The sequence below is a fragment of the Lepidochelys kempii genome, chromosome 18 (assembly GCF_965140285.1).
Source record: "Lepidochelys kempii isolate rLepKem1 chromosome 18, rLepKem1.hap1, whole genome shotgun sequence".
Taxonomy (NCBI): Eukaryota; Metazoa; Chordata; order Testudines; family Cheloniidae; genus Lepidochelys; species Lepidochelys kempii.
The window spans coordinates 18,466,589-18,492,026 of record NC_136397.1 but is presented as its reverse complement, the minus strand read 5'-3'; the positions used below and the strand labels follow the sequence as shown (position 1 = coordinate 18,492,026).

Genomic DNA, 25,438 nt, shown 5'->3' with positions numbered 1-25,438 from the left:
CTCAGTAACAGCTGACACGGTGCAGATTTGAACTGGTGTGATCTGAAGGTGAAAGGTGCTACAACCCTAAATCCATGCTGCCCAAGGTGAAGCTTGTTGATAGCTGTAGCCCCATTAGATTCTGTATAAAATAGCTGGGATTCATTTCTTGGGAACAAATGATCCCATTCTTGCCGTATCAATGATTTTATATTCTGGTTGCTGGTGGAGTAAGGCTGGATTTTCAGCTTGAGAGCTAGATTCAGCTCTTGCCTTAGATATTGGTGAAAGTGATTTTGTTTGTCTCACCCTAGTCTATAATGATTCAATCTGGAATATTTGGGACGTGATGGAAAGTGTTGCAGGTCAGGCTTGGAGGGTGTTGGCTGAGCTGGTGACAGGTGCGCAGGATTGGTATAACTGGGTGTGCTGCAGATCATGACTCCAATGCACTGGCGTAACTGTATGTGGGGAAACTTGCATGATTCAGCCAACCCTACTTGTCCCTCACTTGCACATGCACTGAATTCACTAGCAAACTTAGCTTTAACAGAACCTCTTATTGCTCAGATATTACTGTTGACAGTTATGCTGAGCTGGTAACTAAAGAATTAAACATCCATGGGGCTGTTAATGTGCTTTTAAAATGAACTCAATAGGTAGCTTGTTGCTCTTAAGTAAGTTTGTTTTTAAATGAGTTCAATGTGAAATGCAACAGAGACTGCCAGAGGAGTTCAACAAGACCTCAGTCAGGGATAAGAACCTTTTTTTCTTAAATGGTGAAGGTTAATTCCCTGAGGTATAACATACTTTTGCTTTCTAGATTAATGCTTGTGTGTGGTCACAGCTGTTACTTCTAGTTATAAAACCATTTCTGCTATCACATTGTTAGGAGGATGATGTGAGAGAGGAATAGTAAATAATAAGGACATATTCACAAGGTGTCCATTTTTTTTAACTGAAACAACATTCTGGCAGAGCTCAGCTGCACAGCAGAAATATTGCAAATACCATACGGTGTCTGCTGAGGACAGAGCCAGGGCAAGTTTGCTTATTTCAAAAAATATATTGAGCAAATCTCATTGACCTTCTGCATTTCTGCAACAATTCATAAAAGTAAAAATATTTTGTCTTAGTGAAGTGAAGCCAATGTATTTGTCCAATGGCTTGGGGCAGAGACAGAACTCCCTTGTTCGCTCCTGATGCTGCCACTTATGTGCTGTGTGACCTCAGACAAATCATTTGACTTATCTGCTTCCATTTCTTCAGCTCTGAAGTGGATGTACTTCCACCTCACAGGAGTACAGAGAGGATTAATTTTTCAAATGTTTTGAAAGCATCTGATGTAAGAAATGATACATAAAAATGCAAAATATTACACTAGCTACTTACTCTCAGCACTTAATCCATGATTTCTAATATCAGCCCCCCAACTGAATCTCTGCCCACAACACAAAAACTGCAGTTGTAGCTCCAATCCATAGTCCATATGATGGATTCCCCTGCAAGTTACCATGCTGACAACCTTAGTAAAACCACTCTCCACCCCCAAACTGTGTTTACGCTTTATTGAAAAATACAAAGCCAGTAACAAAAGCTTCCAATTAATATATCAAACTTTTTTACAGTATTAAAGGCTTAATGTAACCATCAATCTCAGTTATGACAGGGCACATTTATTAGACACTCACACAGTCAGATTTAGTTAATCTGAGTTTGTTTTGCAAACTACTTTTTAGTTGGATTTAAAAAAATAAATATTCCAATTTAAGAAAACAGTTGAGGAGCAAGAGGCCTACCCATGCTGTTATGGTACAAGCAATTCCACAGCTATATCAGAAGCCAGGGGATGTGTAACAATTATATAAACATCTTGTTTTTTAAAAAAACAAACAAAACAATTTACTATCTGCAGTAGTGCATGGAGGATGGTTCATGCACAGTGGTCCTACTGGTGACAATGCTGCACACCACACTGGGAAACTATGGCAGGCCAATCCACGCTTATGCCTCACTGCTCAGTCAGAAAACCCGAGTCTCGGTGGTCTATGTGAGAGCCAGAAGACAGCAGTCTGCTGCTCTGCTTTTAAACTCTCTGCAATTAATCTCCACTATGGTGGTAAATAAGTAAAACCTCCGCTCACATGCACGTCTTATTGGCCTTTGGTCACAAAGTGGTGGTCCTTGCAGCCATTTGAAATAAAATGCCAGATGTGCTATCCTGTCAGCAGGAGCAAGGGTGGAATGGAAGGGGTGGCGTTGGTCTGGAAAGCAGAGGGGGCTCTGGAAAGAGTTCGCTGCACAGCCACAACTGCTTGGACATATGGACCTGAGAAAGCACAACGCAAACTACGGAACGTGTAGAGACGAAACTGTGAAATGGTAGGACCAAAGCAGCAAGGTGCTTGAATTCCCCATGTTGGGCTGAGTTTTCTGAATAAACCCCCAGTGAAATGGACCCCGTCTCATGCTTTGTAGGTTGAAGGATGGGATCCTTCCCACTGTGGTTTCACTTATAAGAGCACCAAATGGGACCGAACAGGGTTGCTGCCCCTCAGGAGTCAATCCTTCCATAGGAAGAAAACACTGTGGAGGAGAAAGGAAAAGGAAGGTCATTGTCAGAGACACCTTCTAGTACTGTCATAGAAAAGATGTATGAGAGGGGCTGGGTGGTTAAGCACAAGAGTGGGCCATGGAAGTGTGCGAGTTCAAATCCCAGCAGCGCCAATTACTCCAGTAAGTCCCTTCATTCTGTGCCTCCGTTTTTCCTGCTGTTAAGCTGCCCCTCTTGAGGTGCTGTGAGGTTCAGCAGGTTTGGAAAGCACTATGAAAATAAAAAGTGCCTGATTGTTTAGTCTAGATGCATGAATTAAATCTTACATAAGGCTGCTCTCCACACGGGTGCCCACTGCAGCCTAGGCTAAGAGACAACTTTGACTGACGTTACTTTTATGAAGAGGACGTGTCACGCACTGCCCTGCAGGAGCTGAGGAGCCTATGGCCAGGTCAGAAAATTTAGAGGCTACAGAAGCATCTGCTGTAGTTAAGGGTCTGTCTATTGTCATAAAACTCAGTTGTTCCAAATCTCCTTTCCTGCCTGCCAAACTCCCTGCTTGATTGTGGCTGAAATGCTACAGACGGCAGTCATCTTGCATGGGCCAGTTTATACTCTTAGAAACTCACTTCTCTCTCTCAGCCCCTGCCCAAAGCTGCGATAGACATGGAGCAGTGCCCAGAACAGAACAGATTTTATTGCCACGGAGATGCAGGAGCCAATGAAGACGGCAGCTTCCAGGGCGTAGGACGTTCCCTGGCCCCAGTCACTTAAAACCTGAGGAAAAATGGAGAGACCAAACAATCAGCACTTAAAGCATTGACAGAAACCTGCTGCCATAGAATGTAATGAGCCGTCAATCCGCCAAAACAGGGATGTGGAGAGGCAGCCATGTGGATGCCAAGGAGGGAGCTGAATTTATGACATGTGGTTGGGTTTCTTCTTCTGGTTTTGTGTTGGTTACACAATGATTCCCTAATCCAACCCCAAGAGATCACAAAAACTATCCCAACCAGCAGCTTGTTAGTAGTCTGTGAAGAATGACTAGAGTTAACGGGCTAGGGAGACTTTTTGCTACAGCAGTGATCCCTGTAGGGCAGGGCGGAGGAATAGTGGTAGGAAATTTTCCATATTGCTTCCTGTGCTGTACCTGTTTTGTAAATAGGCAGTGCTTCAGTCTCCATGGTTTCAGAGGAACAGCCGTGTTAGTCTGTATTCGCAAAAAGAAAAGGAGTACTTGTGGCACCTTAGAGACTAACCAATTTATTTGAGCATGAGCTTTCGTGAGCTACAGCTCACTTCATCAGATGTTTACCGTGGAAACTGCAGCAGACTTTATATACACACAGAAATCATGAAACAATACCTCCTCCCACCCCACTGTCCTGCTGGTAATAGCTTATCTAAAGTGATCAACAGGTGGGCCATTTCCAGCACAAATCCAGGTTTTCTCACCCTCCACCCCCCCACACAAATTCACTCTCCTGCTGGTGCTAGCCCATCCAAAGTGACAACTCTTAACATAATCAAGTCGGGCTATTTCCTGCATAGATCAAGGTTTTCTCACATCCCCCCCGCCCCCATACACACACAAACTCACTCTCCTGCTGGTAATAGCTCATCTAAACTGACCATTCTCCAGGTTTAAATCCAAGTTAAACCAGAGCATCTGGGGGGGGGGGGGTAGGAAAAAACAAGAGGAAACAGGCTACCTTGCATAACACTATTGCCCCTTTCACTGGTACTATATTAAAAAATGAAGGAGAAACAAACATTTCCCTTTTCTCAAGTTCTGCTGCACCCGTCTTATTCAGGCCCCTGAACATTCCAGCTTGGAGTCTGTTCCCTCCCCTTGAGGTGTCCTTTAACGCCAACACGTTCCCCCACTCATCTCTTTATCCTTGCCTTGTTCCAGCCTGATCCCATCACACAAAACCACACACTGATCTGATACAGAATGGCAACCAAACTGCCTTATGCCTGGTACTAATAGCATTATTAAAGCTATGTGAAAACAAGATCTCCCTAAACTGAAAGATTAGCCAGATCAGGCACAAGACACCCAGGACCCTCTCGTCCAGTTACCTCTCTCCATTGTGGGTTTGGGGATAAAGCTGATTTTACATGGCTTTCACTGCACTGATGTTGCCATGAATGGTAAGGACGCTCTCTTTATGACTCTCCTAGTAGGCTGACAGATCTTTCTTTAGCCTTGCAGGTTTTTATTAGCATCTGCCTACATAAACAGCTTATTTCAGGAATCACTTTCCCTTTCTAGCTTCTGTTTCCCCAGTGCTTCTACTTAAATCAGCAATGGGGTCTTCCAACCATTGCCTATGAAATGGTTCCATGCGCAGTAGTCCCTGCTGCCTTTCCAGCATTAACCTACTTAGAACTATTAAGAAACAGCTTTGGTCACACACCGAATCCCTCAAAACCCTAAAATCTCTGGGCTCCTACACAACCAATTTTCTTAGTTATTCACCTTTACTTTGTTTGCTAGAAGCTGGGAATGGGCGACAGGGGATGGATCACTTGATGATTACCTGTTCTGTTCATTCCCTCTGGGCACCTGGCACTGGCCATTGTCGGAAGACAGGATACTGGGCTAGATGGATCTTTAGTCTGACCCAGTATGACCATTCTTATGTTCTTACTATAGCGTCCCAACACATCATCTCAAACCCTTTCTTGGGCAGGGCACTGCTGTGAATTTTTCAAGCAAACATTCCTTATCTCATTAGCTAATCTGGCTCTGATATTGCAAACTCAATAATGACTTAGCAGAAAAGTCCAAATAGTGCAAGAATCACACAGCCCAACTGCACCCTCTGCCACGCTTTCCTTGGACAAGCTTTGTACGTAGCATCCAAGGTTAGGCACTTACAAAGCAGTATGTTGGTGTAGTTGGATTTTTGTTAGTGATTTAACAAGTTATAACAAGCTTTCTCTCCCCTCCCTCTCCTCCCCACACTTTGCTTGCTATGAGGATTTATGATTTTGAGTGAAATTCTGTCACTGCCTTGTTTGAATGGGACTGGAGCACAGAGTGAAGGCAGAATGGTTATTTTCAATTAAAAACATTTTTTTATCATGTCGTGTAGCTGTCCCAGTTGGGGGCTGTAAGCTACTCAGCTCTCATGCTGCATAGGACTGGGCATGTTAATACCAGGAGATTAATAACCAGGAGGGTTAATACCCTCTACCAAAATTGAGGGGTGCAGGAAGTGGTCTTAGGGATGCTGGTGCACTCTTCCCTTTGAGTCCGAAGTGAATTAGTGTCCCAGCACGGTGCTAGGGGTTGCCCAGCTGAGATGTACAAGCAAGATTCTGACCAAATTCCAACTCAAGTGATTCAATTCTGTGTATAAAAATTCCCTGGTGGTTTCAGTTGATTATGCTGCATTCTTCACTTTCTGTCAAACTGTTATGGGGTGGGGCGGGGGGGGGGGGGGAAGGAAGGTGGCTGCATTTCATGCTCAAATAAATTTGTTAGTCTCTAAGGTGCCACAAGTACTCCTTTTCTGATTGCTAGTAGGGATTTCCTAGGGTCACTGATGTTTGTGAAGCACTCTGAGGTCTTCAGATGAATTATTTTGAGGTAACTTCTGTTCCCTCTAACTTTCCTATCTGGAGACTTGTTTGTTAATGCTTTCCACTGGCGGGCTCTCTTGCTAAGATAAGATTGTTGCAGGTTGACCATGGCAACGCAGAAGTGCAAGTGGATTTGACTTTCCCTGAGCTGTTGTCACTTGTGTATCAGGAGGGAAGCTGCCAGATGCGGGAACGGACATCGAATAAAATCCTTCATTTTTGATTCTCTGGAAATGACTTTTGCTCATCTTCTACCTCCTCTCTCCTCGCACAAATGGTGCGGACGGGCGGAGACAGCTTAGTGAGAAGCACCTTGGAAACGTACGTGAGATGCAGAGCATTTCAGTTTGCTGTGTCTATGCTGTCTTAGCTGTGTCTGGAAGAAAGGGTGGCGGTTGCGCTGCCTAGGGATATCTTCAGCACACTCTGACCCTGAGGGCCTGCAGCTGGGCTAGAAGCTGCTTGTATGCTGAGAGACCTCTTGAGGGAGGATGGGTGGTGTTATCAACAGCTGCATATCTTGTGCTAGGGGATTTCTGCCTCCTTTCCCTAATTGTTCCTGATCCTGTGACGGTGGGAGAGACTGCCAGTGCCACTCCCTGTATGCAATCAACTCAAGAGCAACATCACACTGGGTGTTTTCTCTGGCTAGCAGATAAATATTATGGTCCTGATTCTGAAGGGTACGGCATGCCTGCAGCTCTCAATCATTTCAGTGGGAGCTGTGGCTACATGCACAACTCCTGCTGCCTTAACAGGAGTCGGATTGTGCATGTGTGGGGGTAGAGCTTTGTCACAAGGACCCAGCAATATGTAAAAATTTGTCCCCAGACTTATTTTAGATCAACAAACACTTGACGAGTTACCATGTAGAGCAGGTAGATGAGATTAGCCACTTCTGGTATGTTCTGACTCAGAAAAATCCAGACCAGAGGTTTTAACTCTTTTAAAATCTGTAAGATAAAATCGGATACAAGCAGCTTTAAAACTGGATGCTGACGACTTCGAAGAGGCATATGGCTGGTTCCAATCTGTGGTCTAACTCAGCTCTGGGAGTCCCCTCCTGCCCCTCACTCAGGGCTGCACCTTAGCAGGAATGGACATATGCCTTAATTGTCCCCTCGCCTCCACCCAACATCAAACTGTCTAGATTAATTAAGACTTCTGCACAAAACTAGCCCCCTGCCCTTGCCCAGAGTTAGAGGGGCTCAGTGAGTCAGAATGTTTAATGTATTGGTCTTTCATTGCTGTACCCATAGGGGCAAGTCTCAGTTGTTGCCCTCTAGTCTCTGCTCGCCTTCCTCACCACACACAGATGGAGGCTCTCTGTTTGAGAGGGAACAGGGACTGGTGTGACCGGTGATAGTGCAGGTCAGAACTGAAGCATGTTTGCCCGGCTGTATGAGGAAAGTGTAGTTCTGACTATTGTCTGGTTTGAGCCAGTCTACTCACCCTCCACTGCCCTGAATTTCAATTCATTCAGCCTTGTAAAGCTCCCCATGGGGCTGACAGCTAGTTTAAATGGAGAAGCCACCAGCTTTTCACTAGAGGACAATTCCCTTGAAGCTGGTGTTTGCTTAACGTGCCTCAAAATCATTCTCTCCTCTCAACACCCTGAGTTGCTCCAACAACATTAATGTTTACCTAGCTTGCAGACTGAAAAGTGCAGGGTGTGGACAATCTTTTTCTCCCTGGAGGGAAAGAAAGTCACTGAAGACTAAATTCAGGGAGCTGAGAGAGTGGCAAAAAAGTCTAACTTGGACAAAGTGATTTCTGTCTCTGCTCAGGCGCAGGGTTAGGGAAAGAGGAAGGGTGCAATGCACATCACACCTGAGTGAGCACCCTACCCAGGACTGGCCTCTGGCCCTCCTCAACCAGAACAGTAGCTCTGACCAAAGAGAGGAGAAAGTGCTGAGTCACAGAGGACCCATGCACCTGTCTGGAACAACTGTCCCCACAGGATTTACCACGTTTGGACAGACCAGACCACAGGTCCATCAAGCCCAGGATCTTGCCTCCAGCAGTGGTCAGTACCTGAAACTCTATAGCAAGGATTCAAAAGTTGGGGGTGCCAAACCCTTCATGGGGGATATGCCTGATTCGCTGTGGCACCTACTTCTGGCCCTGTGTTCTCTCCCCTCCGCTGGGTGGTGCTATGCTCCCTGCACTGTCTATGGCAGTAGCAATGAACGAGGGCTGTAGAAAGAGGATGGGGGAGATTGGGAAGCATAACAGGAAGAACAGAACTGGAAACAGAGAGACTAGAAAATGACAAGGGGGGAGAAAAAGAGATGGGGGTGGACAACAGACTAAACCATGGAACTAGAAAGAAATATCAGGAGAGGAAAAGGGAGATGAGATGAATAAATAAGAGCAGGATAAAGGTCCAAACCTGGTGAGATGGGGGTAACTGTCAGTAAAGGAATGGAGGCAGGGGGGTGTTTTGGAAGGGCTGGAGTGGAATTGAGGTCCCTCAGGTTCTAGACAGGACCATGTTGTGTGGGGCACTTCCAGGTTATTGTTGTTAAAGCTTTTACACCTCTTGTAGATTCGTGTAGAAGCTTGTGGGGCTGGGGAGGGAGTCCCCTTCCTGACCCTGTAGCAATGAACCTATGCCCCAAAGCCCAAGATGGAATTGTGCCCCTACCTTTGAATGCAGAACTACAAGGATCTGATTGGGAAACACTCTAGCCCTTCTAAAATCTAGCTGCCCTGTCTTTGACCTCTGCAGCAGTGTGTGCCACAGGCTGGCAAGATGTAGCACTGAGATATTGCCCTTTTATTCCTTTAAATATACCAGGTGTTTAGTTACACCATGAGTACTGGCTCTCTTATTCCTGAGCAGTGCAAGGCTGTGTCTGCACTGGGGGACAATGGGGCTGGCATTCAGCACTGTTACCCCTGCAGTGCCGTGCCACCAGAGGTAGCTGTAGTGTAGACAGGGCTCCGAGCAGGCTAAGAAGACAGATGGTCCACTAGAGCATTTGCTGTTACTAATGTACAGATACCCAGCCTTGCACGGCCTCAGTGTAGGGCCTGTGTGTGTGTGAGGACAGAGCTTTCCATCTAATTAGGGAGTGACTGTCCTAATGCTCACCCTCTCCGGGTGACTCGGAGGCCCAAGAGATTTCTGCAGGCTACTTGCTGAGGCCAGGTGGTTTCTGAGGACTGGCTGGCAGGTGGTGGTGGAAAAACAAATCGGTGGCTGTGCACTTCCGGTCACTGAGGAAAAGTGATGCTATCTTGCTGCCTCTCCCACTTCCCCAGCTGTCTGTCTACAGGGATCTAATGGGGGTCAGAGATCTAACACTTTACAAAGGTATGTGGGGAGCTGCTAGTGGGAGTGCAGACAGGAGTTGCACTACCTGACTTCCCGGCCTCAACACTTACGGTGGCTTGTACTATTATTTCCCAGCAATAGGAGGAAGAGGAGGCTACGACTGTTACAACTAGGTTACCAGTGAGGGTTGATTTCATGTGACATATTACCTAGAAGGAAGTAGTATTGTAAAAGTCCCCTGCTTCTGGCTAGTTCTGTGTAGCTGGGCAAGGAAACAAACCAACTGCAGGCATCCAGGAGCATATATTTAATATCAGAATAAAACTATCCTTCAGCTGTTAAGAATTTCCATGAGTGTTGAAGCAAACTGAAAACACTCAATGCATCTGAATCGCACCTAATGCTTCCCTGGGGTATCAGACAAAAGGAGGTTAACCTACTTTGCTTCTAATCCTGCACTCCCTACTTGAGCACCCAAAGATTTCAATGGAAGTTTTGCCTGAGTAAGATCAAATACAAAATTTTAAATTCACAAGCCCTTATTTTCAATCTTAATATAGTCATTTACGTTTAAACAGGGCCCTCTAATGCTTCTTTTCTGTCTCCATACTGGGACTCGCCCCAGTCCCCTTCCCCCGGGTCTCCCTCCTGTCCAGCCAGGACCCCACCTCCGATTCAGCAGTATGGGAAGGGTGGAGTGGTAGTGACCTCCTCTCATGTATTTGCAACCCAGATTGATAACCCATTCTCCAAGGAGTTCACATCCCATTACAAAGTTCATGGAGTCACTCTGAGGTTCACACTCACTGCGATGATGCCAACTGTTACTTTCAGGCAAGCCCAGAAGACGCCAATTGCTAGGATGATGCTATGCAAGAGGGTGATTACATGCAGACTCCTTAGCAGCAGGGCACAAAGGCAGAGCTGAGAAGTGAGAGGCAGAAGTTGAGTGAAATTTCAGGTTTTAAACTGTGTATGCCCACAAACAAGCAGCGTCCAAAGAGATGGCACAAACTCTCAGCAACGACAAAAGGGCAGAGTTTAAAAGGCAAGATTTCTCTCTTAAGAAAACTGAGCCAGCACCAAACAGAGGAGACAAGGGCATATACTATACCCTACCAATGTATCAGCCCAGCAAAAGAACAGGGAGGGCAGCAATATGTGTTCCCAGGTGAAAGTATAGGTAACAAAGTAGCTCAGGTATTGAAGTACAATCTCTCTCCAAATAGGCCTCTGTGGTTCACTTTACATATCTGTAGTTTCAGGTTGGCATCTTGACCTGACTGCTCTGCTACATCAAGTTCTTTATCAAAATGTGATTCTCTCATACCTCAGTGTCCTGTTCCCAAGTGTAGGTAGCAGTTGGGATGCTACAGAAGCAGGAAGCTTGACTCTGTAAAGTTATTGTGTTATCCTCCCTTTCCTATGTTAGGAAACTGAAACAGTCGAGTTTCAGTACTTCTGGAAATCACTGGTCTTCCAGGCAAACTGACTTCCTAATAAGATTCTGCTTCTGTTTTGTCTGGCAGGACAATGAGAAAATATTTTTTAGGTCTATTTTTATGGGGTTTAGCCATTTTTCCCTATGAAGGATACTTAGGGAGGTAAGCATTACTAGGAAAATTTTAGAGATGATCACACAGTAAGTCAATTGGTGAGATCCTGGAAGACCTGGCTTGCAGTTGCCTCTTACATACACTAGTCCAATTCCAAGTTGTGGTCAATATTAGTGGGAGAGAGAAGCAATGTAGAATGTATTAATACCTGCGCCTGAAGATCAAAGGTCAACATGGAAAAACAGAGATTCAGCATAAAATACTGAGATTGGAGGCTTTCCAGAGCCCCGCCCACTCGGAAGGCCATCATGCTTTGACTCTGAATGAGGATGATGGCGCAGATTACGTCAAAGGATCCAACCAAGAGGATCAGAATAAAGCGGGCCTGATGAGAAAGGAAAGCAAGAGAGTTACAATGGCACACCTGGACTGACCACACTACAGTCGGGTTAATCTTCAAAAAATGGGGACAACATTTAATATTCATTTGTTGTTGCTGAAAATCGCAGGGACCAGGAACAAGGAAATCAGGTTCCATGCAAATGCAAAAGTTCTAACATAGCAGTTAACTTCACATAAGATGTACTGCTAGAATAGAAGCTGGCATTGATTATGCCTTCATAAAGCTAAAATTCTGGCCATTTGATGTAATGGATTACTGTACATTAATGTAATTATGATGTTTAAGGTGCAACTTATCATACGCTACCTTCAGTGTGGGAGATTTATACCTTAACCTTTGCATTCCCTAACTTGGATATTCAAACATAACATCACTGCAATGGTATGCTTGATTTTTATTTTACATATCAAAGAAATAGCTGTAAAGGGCCAACCTTTCTTTGGCAGTGGCTGGCTTTGAGTTTACTTCATGGGAGTTACCAAGTAAAATGTCTAATTTGGCTGAGATGGAGAGAATCTTTCCTACTGGTTTCTATGGGAAAAGCAGTTTAATTTTAATACCATGTTTTTTTCACCTGAGTCTGAAACTTCTTTTTTGGCTGGAATCAATAAACATAGCTTTGTTTTCATCTCCTTCCTGGTTCTTGTTTACCATACAGGCAGATAGCTGGGGTTTGTACATTAAATTAATCAGCATTTCCTTGATGCCTTTCCCCTGGTAAGCCCCAAGATTCTGTTCACTGCCAATAAGTACCAGGAATTGAATGAGCCATTGCTATGTAAACTGAGCAGGCCAATCCTATGCTGCTTTAATCTTGTTAGCTTATTTTCTGCAGTGTTCCTCCCTGCTAGAGTTCATATTTCAGTGTCACTCTGGAGGAAGGAACCTCTTTCCCATCCCGGAGGATAGCATGCAAATAAGGGGGAAGGAGTACCTAGAAGGACAGTCTGGGTGTGACAGGTGTGTGAAGGATGCAGCTTAGCTCCAAATCCTGCACCCTATTTGCTTATAATAACATAGGGCTTTGTCTACATGTCAAGGTACTGCGCTGCAAGCCAAGCTGTGAATCTACAGCGCACCAGTTTGCCACACACTAATATCCTGTGTGGACACTGCTACAGTGCAGTGAGGGTGGATTTGCTGTAACCCTGGCTTGCAGTGCAGTAAATTGCTGTGTAAACAAGCCATTAGAACAAAACTACAAGCCCCACCAGCCATTTGTTTTCCAACAGACACTGCAACTTTCCAGCATGGCAAAATTATTGCTTTTCCCACTGAACATAATGGTAGGAATGTTTGGGTTGTTGGCTAGGGGCTCAGGAGACCTGCATTCAATTCCTAGCTCAGACTTCCTATCTTAGGCAACTCACTTAACCTGCTCTGTGCCAGTACCCATCTGTAACGTGAAGATAGTAGTTCCCTACTTCAGAGGGAGTGTTGTGAGGTAAAATCCATTGATGTTTGTGCTGCACTCAGATACTCCCATGATGAGAACCACAAAACTACTTGAACAGAGAGAAAGAAATTTGCCATCTCTGATAATCAAACTTCCACAACTTCTATAAGAACACCGAAAACTCTATGGAATAAGATGCCTGACTTTCCCCATGTCAGCTGTCTTACCACATTCGCAGGATTCTTTACTTTCCTAAGATCTTCAAAGTCAGTATTTAGAGAAAAGCAAAGAGAATGAAACTGAGATGCTGACCAGGACATTTGGCTTTTGTTGAGCAGAGACAAGTGTGAAGTTGACAATGGATCGAAACATCACCAGCAAGATGGAGAGAACGAAGACAATGAGCTCTTGGCGATTCTCCTGCAGGATCCCTCTGGTTACATAGTAGACGCAGAACACTGAGAAGGAGAAAGACAGGTCAGTAACCACCTCGGACTGAGAACACACAAGGGGCATATGTTCTTGACCCCTGATGCAGATGACACAATGTGTTTAACACACAACTTATGAGATCCATTTTTTGGCTTGCCTTTCATACTCCATCTGACAAATATTACCTTATCAACTCCCTCAACCAATTAGCAGCTTCTATGAAATAGTATTTGATTTGTGTGTGTGTGTGTGTTAAAGAAAAGCAAGGGAAATCATTTAACCTTCCTAGTGGAAGTAATTAATGAGAGAGCAATAATTCTATGGATGGCAAGGAATTAACCACACACGCTCACACACACACATGTTTACAGCACTGTTCAACTGGCTAAGTACATTATGGGATAGCTCTCAAGCCTTAATGGATAGACTATTGCGAAAGGTAGACAAACAGATTTGACAGCAGTCTAATGTCAACTTCTGTGCTGGGTTGAAACATTAGGGTACATCTATACTAGCAACTGTACACACGTCTATGTGCATGATTGTGTCATAAATAACCCCCCTATTGGTCACAGAAGCAAGTGTCTGAAGGCAAGTAGAGGACAAATAAGCTAGTTTATACCTAGGGTTGCCAACCCTACAGGATTGTCCTGGTGTCTCTAGGAATTAAAGATTAATCTTTAATGAAAGATGATGTGAAGTGATGAAACCTCCAGGTATACATCCAAACAAATTGGCAACTCTACTTATAGCTGAGGGGTATGGGTAAGTACATGCCTCAAGCTGTGGTATGGCCCTGTACCCGTGCCAGTCTGTAGCATGGCTAGGGTAAGGGGTGTGTATCAGGTCCCAAGTTTCAATAGTCCTCTACCCCCATTCCCAAAATACACTGAGCCCTTTTCTTCCTGACTCATATCCATGATTCACACCCCATGGAAATGGAATATGGTGACTGCCTGGTGCCGTCATACACCACACATTTTTCTATCTCTCCCCCATCCCCACGTTCAGAAATATCCCCAGTCCCAAGGACACAGGCGAGGAATGGGGAAAATGCAGTTAGTGATATGTGCTTACACAAAGCTCTATAGTTTTCAATGCAGCAGAATTCCACCACACAGAAAAGGGGTACGTATTTCTTTATGGTTCGTTCACAAGCAGAAAACTAACTGGAGCACAATGCAGTTAACTAACAATGCAGGCAATGACAGCACCTGCTGTCCACTCTCCCAAACCTTGACCGGTTTCAACCGTAGTAGGGCTTAGTGCTCTATTACAGCTGCGAAGTACAGTTAGCACGGCTGACAATGAACAGTTAAAAAAAGAATGGCTTCATCCCCCACCTCCCAGGCAAATGTTGATAAAGTCCTTGAGAGAGATGGAGTGCTCCCAGATGAGATTTGTAAGCAAATGTGACTAGTGAAGACAAAAGCATTGCAATATGACTGCTGGGGAACGGTTTCATAAACCACATTAGGAGTAGGTGTGCAGAGTCCCCCAAAATAACAGTTGGCCCAGACACACCATACAAAACAATATTGTTTCTGGGAAATTAAATCCTTTCTTCCCTCTTCAAGTACAATCCTGATCTCCTGCGGATCCTGAACCCTGGCTCCTCACGCCACTGCCTGCTGCCACCAACCTAGCATCTGAGGCATGTGCTGAGTGGGGTGGGGGTGTGGGGGGCAGCAATAAACACTGTGAGGGTAGGTTACTCTCCAACCCTTCCCTCCAGGTCTCCCGTTGTGTGCTGGCTGCTCCTGCCACACCTGCCAGCAGAGAGGTGCTGGTTCCTGTTCCTCAGAAAGTAGCAAGGATGCAGGGATGTTCTCCTTCACCTTGGGTCCTGGCACCCCCATGATAACTTCATCGCACCTCACCCCAGTTTGAAAAACGATGTTATAGTAATCCCTAAAACAGGTAAGAACCACCCTAGGATAGATACTTGAGGGTGAAATTGTGTTGAGGCACCCCAAAGAACACCAAGATTTTTAGTCAATAGTCTCTGTTCATCTCTGCATCACCTTCTGCCCAGACTGGAACAAAGGAACAAACCTTCCCTTTGTGAGAATCAGAATCAGTTCTCTGTTCTACTTGCTTCTCTGATCCCACTCTATTTCATTCATCTGACTTTCTGCCCAACTCTCCTTCCCTCCACATCGAGTGAGCAAGTACCAGTGGGATGTGAGTGGGTCTGACTCTTTGGGACATGTGGATGGAGCATCATCAGAGTTTCCCAGCTAATGTAACCATAATTTTATAGATACGTGTTCTTCCCCAGACAAACCACCCCAGGAAATGAACAATGGACTGTTCCTCTTTCACTCTTGCTGATGGTAAATAAGGCCACTAACAATAAGTGGCAAAACTGAAAAATTAGCCTTGTGAATTTTTTGTTTGTATGTTTATGTGAAATGTTTTTGTCAAAAAGAAAAGTGGTTTCTGCTTGATATTTTTGTTTATATTAGAACTTCAGTTCTTGTCCACCGTGGAAGACTGTATAGTGATAACAGAACTAATGAAACTACGCTACCGTGAGAGATGAAAGCTGACCAATTAAAAGGGAAAGGGATTTTAATCCGACTCTTTTTAAAACTCAAGTCTTGTTAGCACATGTTAAATTCCAAAGCTTCATGCACATTTGAGAGAAAGGACATCTTTGTTAGAGATTCAAGACATCTGCCCCTTCAATTAAGGTGAAGTGTGAGAGCTCACTGATCATATGTCTGAGCCCTCCAAGAGGTCCTCCAGCAAAACCAGGAAGAACAAATGTGATGATTCTCATCTTATTTTTTTTTTTAAAAAAAGGGGAGGGGGGCAGGAGACTGATCTTGAAAAGAAAAAAAATCTAGCCAGTGGATTTTACAGATATTTGCTGACAGCTGAGAGGTGGTGAGACTCAAGGAATCCTGGGTTACCTTCCAGCCTCTGAAAGAGAGTGTGCTCTAGTGGGGATAGCCTCTTCTGTCCATTCCCCACCCAAGCTTGGCCTCTTCTGCCCCATCCCCTCCAACCTGTCCCTGTTCCAGCCCCGTCTCTTCCCCACCTTTGGTTCCTGGTCCCAGTCCCATTCTCCCATTACCTCAACCAGCTCATGTGTTAAAACTGCAATTTGGCTTATCTACGTTGAGTCTTAAGCAATGTGTTAAAATCCTATTCGGTCACCTGTGTTAACATACACCTCTTTTTCTTGTTGTGAACATGGTGGTAGAGATGCATAGATAGATAGATTTCCTGTCTCCACCTACTGGCTGGAGAGTAGAAAACTTAGTATTCTGCGCTCAACCATAAGAGGTAGGAAAAAAACAGGTTGGAGTCAGGAATGCTCTCGCTATCCCCATCTGTAACACTGCATAGTTGGGTTGGGATGTTATGGGATTCTTCATCTTTCTCTGAAGACTCAGACTCTATCACTAACAGAGGCAGGATGCTGGATTGGCTGGACTAGTGCTCTGCACTAGTGTCCAAAATTCTATCTTGTACTGATGATTCCTGTGTGAAAAGCTGCTAATCAGAGCAGAGTTTTCCCGAATGAATTAATGTGTTTGTGCGTGTGTTAATTAGAGAATATGGAACATCATCAACGGCCTTCGTTGTGTTTTGGTGACAACACCAAAGCCGGCTGGCAGCAATTGCTTACACCCAGCGTGAAGACCTGCTGCCCTTCTCAGTCTCCAGGTGTGATTCCCACACAGACGAGCAGTTCTTCCTAGGCTTATGTTGGCCAGCTAACAGCCAAAACCTGCTAGTACCACATGCCAGGGCCTCCTCACACACCTTTGTTTTATTTATTTTCAAATGAAGCTTCATTTTGATTTAATTAGGGAGTATCCCAAAAGGTGAGGTATGGTTTCTATTGAAGTTATGATCATTGGAAATATTTTATCTGTGGATTTCCTATAGAGCAGCAATTTAAACTAAAAGGACAAGAACTATTCAAGGGTTGGCACAGAGAGATGGTCTGCACTTTCTGATGTTTAAGAACCAAACTGCCTCTGCTTGTTTTCCTGCAGTGGAAGAAGGCACTTTTGGAACCAGATATCACTCAAAGGAGACCAGGGATGACCAGAAGTACTATGCACGTTGACCTGCCCAAATTCCGTGATGGGTTAGAGCATAAGAAATTTAAACCGGAGCTGACAGGTACACTCTGGCACAGATGAGGACTTGGTCTAGTAAAATGATAGTTGTCCAAAACCGAAATCATTGGTACAGTTGCTCAGTGGGAAACTACTATACTAACCAAATAATAACAGAAGCAGCAAAACAGTCCTAAGCCAAAACATCCTAAAACCAGAGTGTTTATTTTATGCTATTCAGAGAACTGCTTTCTACATGACACTCGATCTTCCTTCTACAATAACACCAAAAAACAACTGCCACAGAAGTATCTAGCATGTACACTCCTCAACTTGTGTAATGCTGCCTCTGCAGGTATTGAGGTTCAATGTGTATATTATATCAACTAGAACAAAATCCAAAATCTGAGTGTTCTTTACCAAATTAGTAAATAATGAATTAGTGCATCTATTTTTGAAGTGCAGAAACTGGTCATTTCTTACCAACTCCAATTAACTGTATAAGAGAAATGGTGAAATCTTCATGAGTCTGTCGAAAGAGGGTCTCTGTGGTTAGTCCTATTACGCTCAACAGAGAAAGGATAGTTACACAGAAGTAGATCTTGACAGGAGAGGATAATTCTGACCAAGGTTTTATCTGGAATAGAAAATATTTAAACTCAGACAGGTCTCTTTAAAATCAGAACATTAACACTTCTAAAAAAAATGCATGACACTAAATTATTTAAATGATACTTGTCTAACTACAGGGCATTACTTACAAAGGTGAAGGGAAACTCTATGGAACGGAAGAAATTACTCCAAAACTATGCAGGACCAGAGATGGCCAGTTTGTTGTGTAGTAGTTCCTATCCCTAGACCTGATCATTAATTTTCAAGTTTATCCAGAGGGGCCAAATTCTGCTCTTAGTAGCCCTGAATAGAAGGCCAGAATGCTGTTACCCTCCACCCTCTGAAATCCAAGGTTTTGACCCATACAAATACACATACTAAAACATATCAAGTGATATTTTCCCCATCGACACAAAAAAGTGTTTTTAGCTATAGAACTTTTGTTAGAAAATTAACTGAATCCTTCAGATTCCTCAGCCGTGTCCAGAGAATGTAAATGAGCCATATTTTCTCTCTTCCCCAGGGCAGCCAAAACCTCAGATCCAGCTGAGTTACTGAGAAACTATGCCATACAGATACAATGTTCTTCATTTTTCTGTGCCATTAGCAACACGAAAAAGACTTAAATATTAACAGGCACATAGAGCGGATGAGTCATCTGGAGACAGGGTTTAGCAGAACATGATTGTTGCCACACAGTTTCATTTTGTAACTTTCCCTTACTGATGACAGTAAGAGGTTACTACATATTAGTTTACTGCATATGATAGGGTTGTATTTATTACATTTTCCCTTTGTACAATATCTATTGCATAGACCAGTAACATTTCTCCATTAAAATATTAGGATTTATTCACACAGACCCCCCGGTGCAGGAAAGCACATAAGCACATGCTTAAGATCACCACTATTCAGGAAAGCATGTAAGCATGTGCAAGTCTCACTGACATCAATGGGACTTCAGCACATACTTAAAATTAAGCACGTACATAAGTACATTGGCAATACACTGGCCACAGTGGGTATGTCTATATGGGGATAAAAAACCTGCAGCTGACCTGGGTCAGCTAATTTGGGTTTGCAGGGTTTGGATTCCGGGGCTGAAAAATTCCTGTGTAGATGTTTGGGATCAGGGTCTGAGACCCCGCAAAGGTGGAGGGTCCTAGAGCTTGGGCCCTAGCCCAAGCTCAAATGTCTACATAACAATTTTTAGCCCTGTGGCCTGAGTCGGGTGACCTGGGCCAGCCGCGACCATGCTGCAGGGCTTTTATCTCCATCTGGACATACCCATTGGAGTTAAATAATGGAATTTGCTTCACAGTGGGTGATATGTAATAATGGATTTCACTTTATAGATCACAGCAACAGCAAATACAAAAACCTCACAGCATAAATATTCTGCCAGTTATGAACACAAGTAATTAGTTAAAAATTTCTAATGAGACCACATATAAAGTAACCATTTGTGTCTATTGTCTTCTGGATTTTTACAACAAAAGCTATGCAGGCATACGTAATACAGTTCAAGCTGTTTAAACTATTGGACTGTGGCATTTCTGGTACTTTGCTTTTGGGCTAGTAAAGAATCAACTGACAATGTGGACATGTTTTCAATGCTCCCTACCTTTTACTGTTTCGTTTTTGTTTTTTTCTTTTTTTAAGGGAGCAATTCTAGATCAAATCTGGTTCATTTTCTACTTTTTTTTCCCATTTGCTTCTTTTAAAATTCCAGTAGGAAGAAGTCTTAAACACACATTCTCTTGCTGTGCTTGCAACCCAATGTTATACAAGTACAAAACTCTGAAACTGACTAGAAATTAAAGAGGGAATGACTAGTTATTTTTATTACAGAGCATTAAAAAATGCCTTCCTTTTTAATAATCTAAGTTGTTTTTGTAACCTATGAAAGGCAATGTGTGGGTTTTTAAAAATGTGATTTTAACCTGATAGTGTCTGTAATTAATGGCACTAAAGATGATACCATTGTGCGCATTTTAGATCTGCATTTTCATGCTGCCCTCACCTCTAACAATGATTTACAGCTGCATGTCAATCTTTAAAAGAGCTAAATATGCTGCTAACACACCTAGCCCATCTGGCCTCTTAGAGAGCCAAAGTATTACATATTATAGATGGTTTGTAAGAGATTTTCCTTGAGGGGTTATGGACCCTTTTCTGCTGTAAAATTACTAAAATGACATATTCTAAATCAAGATTACATAGTACAGGTACTTACAGGGCCACAGGGAGTAGGAATAAGTTCTTGATGCCTTGGTGTTAAATTTGGCAGTGGAAGATCTGCAGTCTCATTAGGTGGAGGAAAAAGAGGATCCCTTAAATGATAATAAAAAAGAGTGGAACTAAGATATGTTTTATTAGCAATATTCTGCAGGAAGGAAAGACAGGAGTACAACCATCTCAAAGCATTTAGTAAACATGGTCTTACAACCTCCTCATGAGGTTGCCAAGCTGTACCTATTTAAGAGATGTGGCTGCAGATGTTCAGTTGCCATCTCTCCCAATTTTTCCAGGATGGCCCAGTTTTAGCAGGGGGATGCCACTGGAGGTATGCATCACACCGTGACATCTTCGTGCAAAACGTGAGGTCAGGGTGCATTTGTGCTGCTGCATCATAGCACCTTCCTCATGCAACATCCTCAGGCACGTTCTGGCCTAGCATGAGGTTGGGGCAGTAGCGATGTGTTACGGGAAAGGCTGGATGTGATGCTGGTAGTGCGCTGATGTGACAGTGCAGTGTAGTGCCACAATGCCTCTGTTCTTTATTGAGTGTGTGCACAGCCGTCTGGCCAAGCGATGGCATCTTCAGTGGCGTGATGCAGTGCGTCTAGGCTACCGCTGAACCTGGGCAGCAGGCGGTCATCGACAATGTGCGTCATCGTCCGTGTTGCCTCTGTGATGTCATGGGACAAGTGGGATGATGCAACGACGTCGCGGGTCAGGGCCGGGCTCCAATGATGTCACAGGGCAGAGAGCCTGTGACGTTGCCGTGCAGCGAGGCAACCTCATCGCAGGGCAGCGCAGAGATGCATGACGTCACTGGGCCGGGTGGTGAAGCCAGCGCTGTGGGATGAGCTCACCGGGCAGTGCCGTGAGTCGACGGTGGGGAAGGGGGGGGCGCTGCACACTGACACAATGATGTCATCCCCCCGCCCCCGTTCACAAGCGGACCGAAGTGAGGACTTACGGTGTGGGCCGGAGGGAGCCCTTCCTGCCCTCCTGGCTGGACTGTACCAACCAGTGACAGGTAGAGGGGGAGGCTGAACTCCTCCTTTCCCCCCCCTCAGGCAACAAGGTGTCCCCGACTCCCCTCCCCCGAAGGTGCAGCCCGGGGGTGGGACCCCGCTGGGACCAGGCCCCGCCCCTCCCCTACCTGTTGTCCAGCGGCTCCATGGCAGCGCCGACACTCCGCCCCCCTCGCGCCGGTAACGGTGGCTACATGGCTGCAGCGGCTGGGCTCGGCATCCGGGTCCTCGGCGCGCTTCCGGGAGGGGCCTGGCAACCGGCTAGACGTCACTTCCCCCGCCCGCGACCCGTAGCTGGGCTGCCGCTGAATTTTCCTCTCCCCCCCCGCAGCTCGAGAGTGACCCCTGGAGGCTGACCCCCCCCCACAGCTGGAGAGGGACCCCCGGAGGCTGAACCCCCCACCCCCAAGGTAGTGCTGGAGAGGGGCCCCCGGAGGCTGAACCCCCCCACCCCGAAGCTAGTGCTGGAGAGGGGCCCCCGGAGGCTGAACCCCCCACCCCGAAGCTAGTGCTGGAGAGGGGCCCCCGGAGGCTGAACCCCCCACCCCCAAGGTAGTGCTGGAGAGGGGCCCCTGGAGGATGACCCTGCAACAGCTGGAGAGAGGCTCCTGGAGGCTGAACAGCCCAACCCAAGCTGGTGCTGGAGAGGGGTCCCTGGAGGGTGAACCTGCCCCCCATATATTGTGACATAAATATAATTAAGTGGTCACATGCAGGTATCTTCCCCATGAGGATCTGATCTAGTGCACACTGGAGCATTAAAACTGGAGTGCTTGACTATGCTGGGGGCAGAAACACCCTTTGGCCTAGGCTCAGTGACATGAGTATACTGAGTATGTTGCTGTAACCTCCTCTGTCCGTGCAGGCAGCTGTATTAGTACTTGCTTCTGCTTATTAAATTATGTATTTCCACTGACCTGAAAGGAGCTGGTTACAGTTCTGGCTGGTGATGTACCAAGATCAAGAAGCTTTCAAACCATGTCTTCTCTGAGCATGTCTTTGCTGCAGAATAATACTGAGATAAATTAACAGAAGATAGAGAGAAAAGAGCTGTTAGATCAAGTGCTCCATCTTTCTGCAGAGCAGGGAAGCCAGTGTTTTTTACCCAGGTACCAATAATATCCCGTTCTCAGGCATTTTTTGATCTTTTCCGCAGCAAGGCTGGAATCCAGAGCTTGGTCCTTCAGCCTCAGCCTTCCTTATGGCGCAGGTTGCCAATTTTTGCTATTTTTATCAGAAGTATTATATTTATTACTGGAGTCTTGAAATGCTGCTTATGATGTATATGCTGTAATTGCTTAAATAAATGTGTATATATAGTTTATCCTCCTGATTAGCCAAAAAAAAGCAGCAAATGTAGTGTAAAGGCTATATTTAGTCACAGATGTTTTAATGGTAACCAATCAATGAGAATCGACCTTCCTTTAGGAAAATAATTAAAAGTACAAATGCAAAACAAGGTTAAGACTGATAAGAACATAAGAATGGCCATACTGGATCAGACCAAAGTAGCCCAGTATCCTGTCTTCCAACAGTGGCTAGTGCCAGGTGCCCCAGAGAGAATGAACAGAACAGGTAATCATCAAGTGACCTAACAGAAGCTAGGGACACCAACCCTGCCATTGTGACTAATAGCCATTGATGGACCTATTCTCCATGAACTGATCTAGGTCATTTTAATCAAGATTTCCTGCTTTCTGGTTTAAATAATGATTAAAATCAGTTATTTAAATCAGTTCACGTTGGTCTTATCTTTTTTGTTCTCATTAATAAACTTGTCTTGTCAAATAGTTTAGACCAAAATCTGAGCAGTGAACTCTCAATCTTTGAAGAACAAATTGAGTGAGTTTTGCACCCAAGTATCCAATTCTGACTTGATATTTCTGTTTCCTGTACATGTAGTTCTTGTTTATCTCTAATCTAAATCTTCTTCCTTTGAACATGTTGTCTACCCAGTAATAGACAATACACCAACTATCCCCTCTCCACAGTCACAAACTAGCCAGATTCTAGTAGCCTCCCCAATTTTGGCTCTCAGAATGAACTAGCAATTTTAGAAATTCCTATTTGTTTTTCCCATTTTGTTGAATGTTTGTCATAAAATTGTATGTTGAGCATTTGTCTGTTTCTCCTGGAATCACCAATGTACATATACTTAGATTAAAGGGTGCATGATTGTGTTTTTCAGTTGCTGTGCCATACCCAATTATTTTCTGAACCACACTACTAAATTGTCTATATTGACATTTTAAATGTGCAAAATTGAAATAATAATACCCTCTAGTTTTCACTTCTGTAGATGTTGATCATCACTGAGAAGACTTGAGTAGATTATTTGCCCACTCAGACCTGTAAAGTATAACATTCTTTCCTGACTGCAGTTGTGATAGAAGATACTCTTGACATTTTACAGGACTACCAGTAAAAACCAAGTCAGTGCACATTTATTATGATTAAGGCTCCAGAGTAGCCTCTGACCTCTAGAGAATATGGGGTGAAACTCTGGGCTCATTGAAGTGAATGGGAGTGTTTTGTCCTTGTCTTCTTCAATGGGGCCAGAATATCATGCATGGTCCCTGCCCTAGTGGGTTTATATTGTGGAGTATCACATGAAGCTCAGTTATTGAAAGGTAAAGGAGGACAATGAATAATTTCAGATAAACCAGGTTTTAGAAAAATTTCAATGTGATTAATAGATGTTGGAAAATATGATCCTGTAGCGGATAATTAGGAATTGCTGATATTGAAAGTTTGGATAATAAAGGTTGAAGTGTAGAGTCTTCAGACCTTACTTTTGACGCATAGTTTTCTCTTTTACTTTTGGACTCAGTGGGTTTATGAAAGTTGAGCCTCCTTTCTGGCAGTGGTGGGGGGAGTTTAAACTTTGTATGTTTAAACATGGGGAGGTTTGAAACACATATGTACCAGTAGAGGGCAGTATTACCCATGTATCTATCAGTATTACAAGCCTGCATCTATCATAATGAGACTGGACCAGATTCATTGACTTCAGTAGAGTTATTCTGGATTTTCTGCAGTGTAACTGGGTAGATTTAGTCTACAGTCAGCAGAGTTTTGGACTGAGACAAATAACTCCAGGGCTTCCTTCATTTAGTCCATTACATTTTTATGTGTGTTTATTCATTAAATGCTGTTTACTCCAGAATTGTAGGTATTGTTTCTGAAATCTCTCCAGCAATGTGAGGGAATTTTGGCCCCAAAGCTCATTACTGCTTGGCTGCACTGCTGAGCCTGCCACTAAGGGGGGCTAGTCGTGTGGGTGGGTTTTGTGAGGTCTTGTCCTCATTTCACACAATTGCACAGGTTGCTGCCTATGCAAGAGACAAGCCTGGTTTTCATGGCCACATCCTGAACCTCCAGAGTCCAAGCAGCCCCAAAGTGTCTTTGTGGACAGCGCCACATCTTGAGGTGGCAACATGTCTCAAAGATGGCAACCTCAGCACTGCCCAACTAGCACTCCTAAACAGGATGGATTCACAGCCTTTGTTTGTTTCCCCCATTAGGGGGCTGTCCCCCGTCACCCTGCCACCCCACCCAGGTTCCCCATCCCTGGAATGGTGGTGGTGGGCTGTCTCTTCAGAAGCATTCTGCTCCCTGCCAGAAAATTGCTTCTTGTTTTTCTTTGGAGAGGCTGTGAAAGGGACCATGTCTGAAGAGCGGGTGTAACTACACCCTGTGGGAGGGCCTCTCCCTAGGTGCTGGAGGGGGGCAAAAGGCACTCAGGCCCTCCAAGGATTTGGAGGGGTACCCTTTCTGGGAGGGTATGCAGGGCTCAGCTTCTCGCCCCCCAGGATTGAGGGGTTGACCTTTCTGTGGGGGCAATGGGGGGGCTCAGTCCCCACAGGTGGTTGGGGGGTTATCCCTCCTGGGGGTGTGCAGGGCTCAGGCCACCCAGGGTTGGGGCATTACCCCTCCTGGGATTATGCAGGGCTCAGGATCCCCAGGGATGGGGGTGTTACCCCTCCTGGAGGGTGCGGGGTCAGGCCTTTGGCACATGGGGGTGTTACCCCTCCTGGGGGTGCAGGACTCAGGCCCCTGGGGGAGGGGGGAGGTACCCCTCTTGGGGGGGTGCGGGGCTCGGGCCCCTGGGGGACGGGGGGTGTTACCCCACCCGCGGGGGTGCGGGGCTCGGGCCCCCGCCCCGGAGGCTGCCGGTGGAGCCGCGTGGGGCGTTCCTGGCCAGCCCACAGCGCCGGCCCCGCTCCCAACGCCGCGGTGGAGGCCGGTTGGCCCTGCCGGCAGCGGGCGGGGACAGAGTTTTGGTCGGCC

At 45.1% G+C, this 25,438-nt stretch overlaps 1 protein-coding gene across 4 annotated transcripts; it reads right to left on the bottom strand.

Annotated features, from left to right (window-relative positions):
• Nucleotides 1-1,532: 1,532 nt before the first annotated feature.
• LOC140900231 (uncharacterized) lies at nucleotides 1,533-21,416 on the bottom strand. 4 transcript variants are annotated; one of them, XM_073317108.2, is made up of 9 exons: nucleotides 20,361-21,196; nucleotides 20,122-20,218; nucleotides 17,757-17,910; nucleotides 13,075-13,220; nucleotides 11,172-11,348; nucleotides 10,215-10,331; nucleotides 6,994-7,080; nucleotides 3,163-3,310; nucleotides 1,533-2,565 (listed from the first exon to the last, which is right to left on the bottom strand). In XM_073317108.2, the coding sequence occupies exons 1-9, from the start codon at nucleotides 20,396-20,398 to the stop codon at nucleotides 2,534-2,536; spliced, it is 996 nt and encodes a 331-aa protein (XP_073173209.1). In that variant the 5' UTR covers nucleotides 20,399-21,196; the 3' UTR covers nucleotides 1,533-2,533. The 4 variants fall into 4 exon arrangements, with proteins under 4 accessions (XP_073173209.1, XP_078705495.1, XP_078705494.1 ...); XM_078849369.1 differs by lacking the exons at nucleotides 1,533-2,565; nucleotides 3,163-3,310; nucleotides 20,361-21,196 and adding exons at nucleotides 3,319-3,743; nucleotides 21,277-21,416; XM_078849368.1 differs by lacking the exons at nucleotides 1,533-2,565; nucleotides 3,163-3,310 and adding an exon at nucleotides 3,319-3,743 and having other exon boundaries at nucleotides 20,361-21,202.
• Between the last annotated feature and the right edge of the window lie 4,022 nt (nucleotides 21,417-25,438).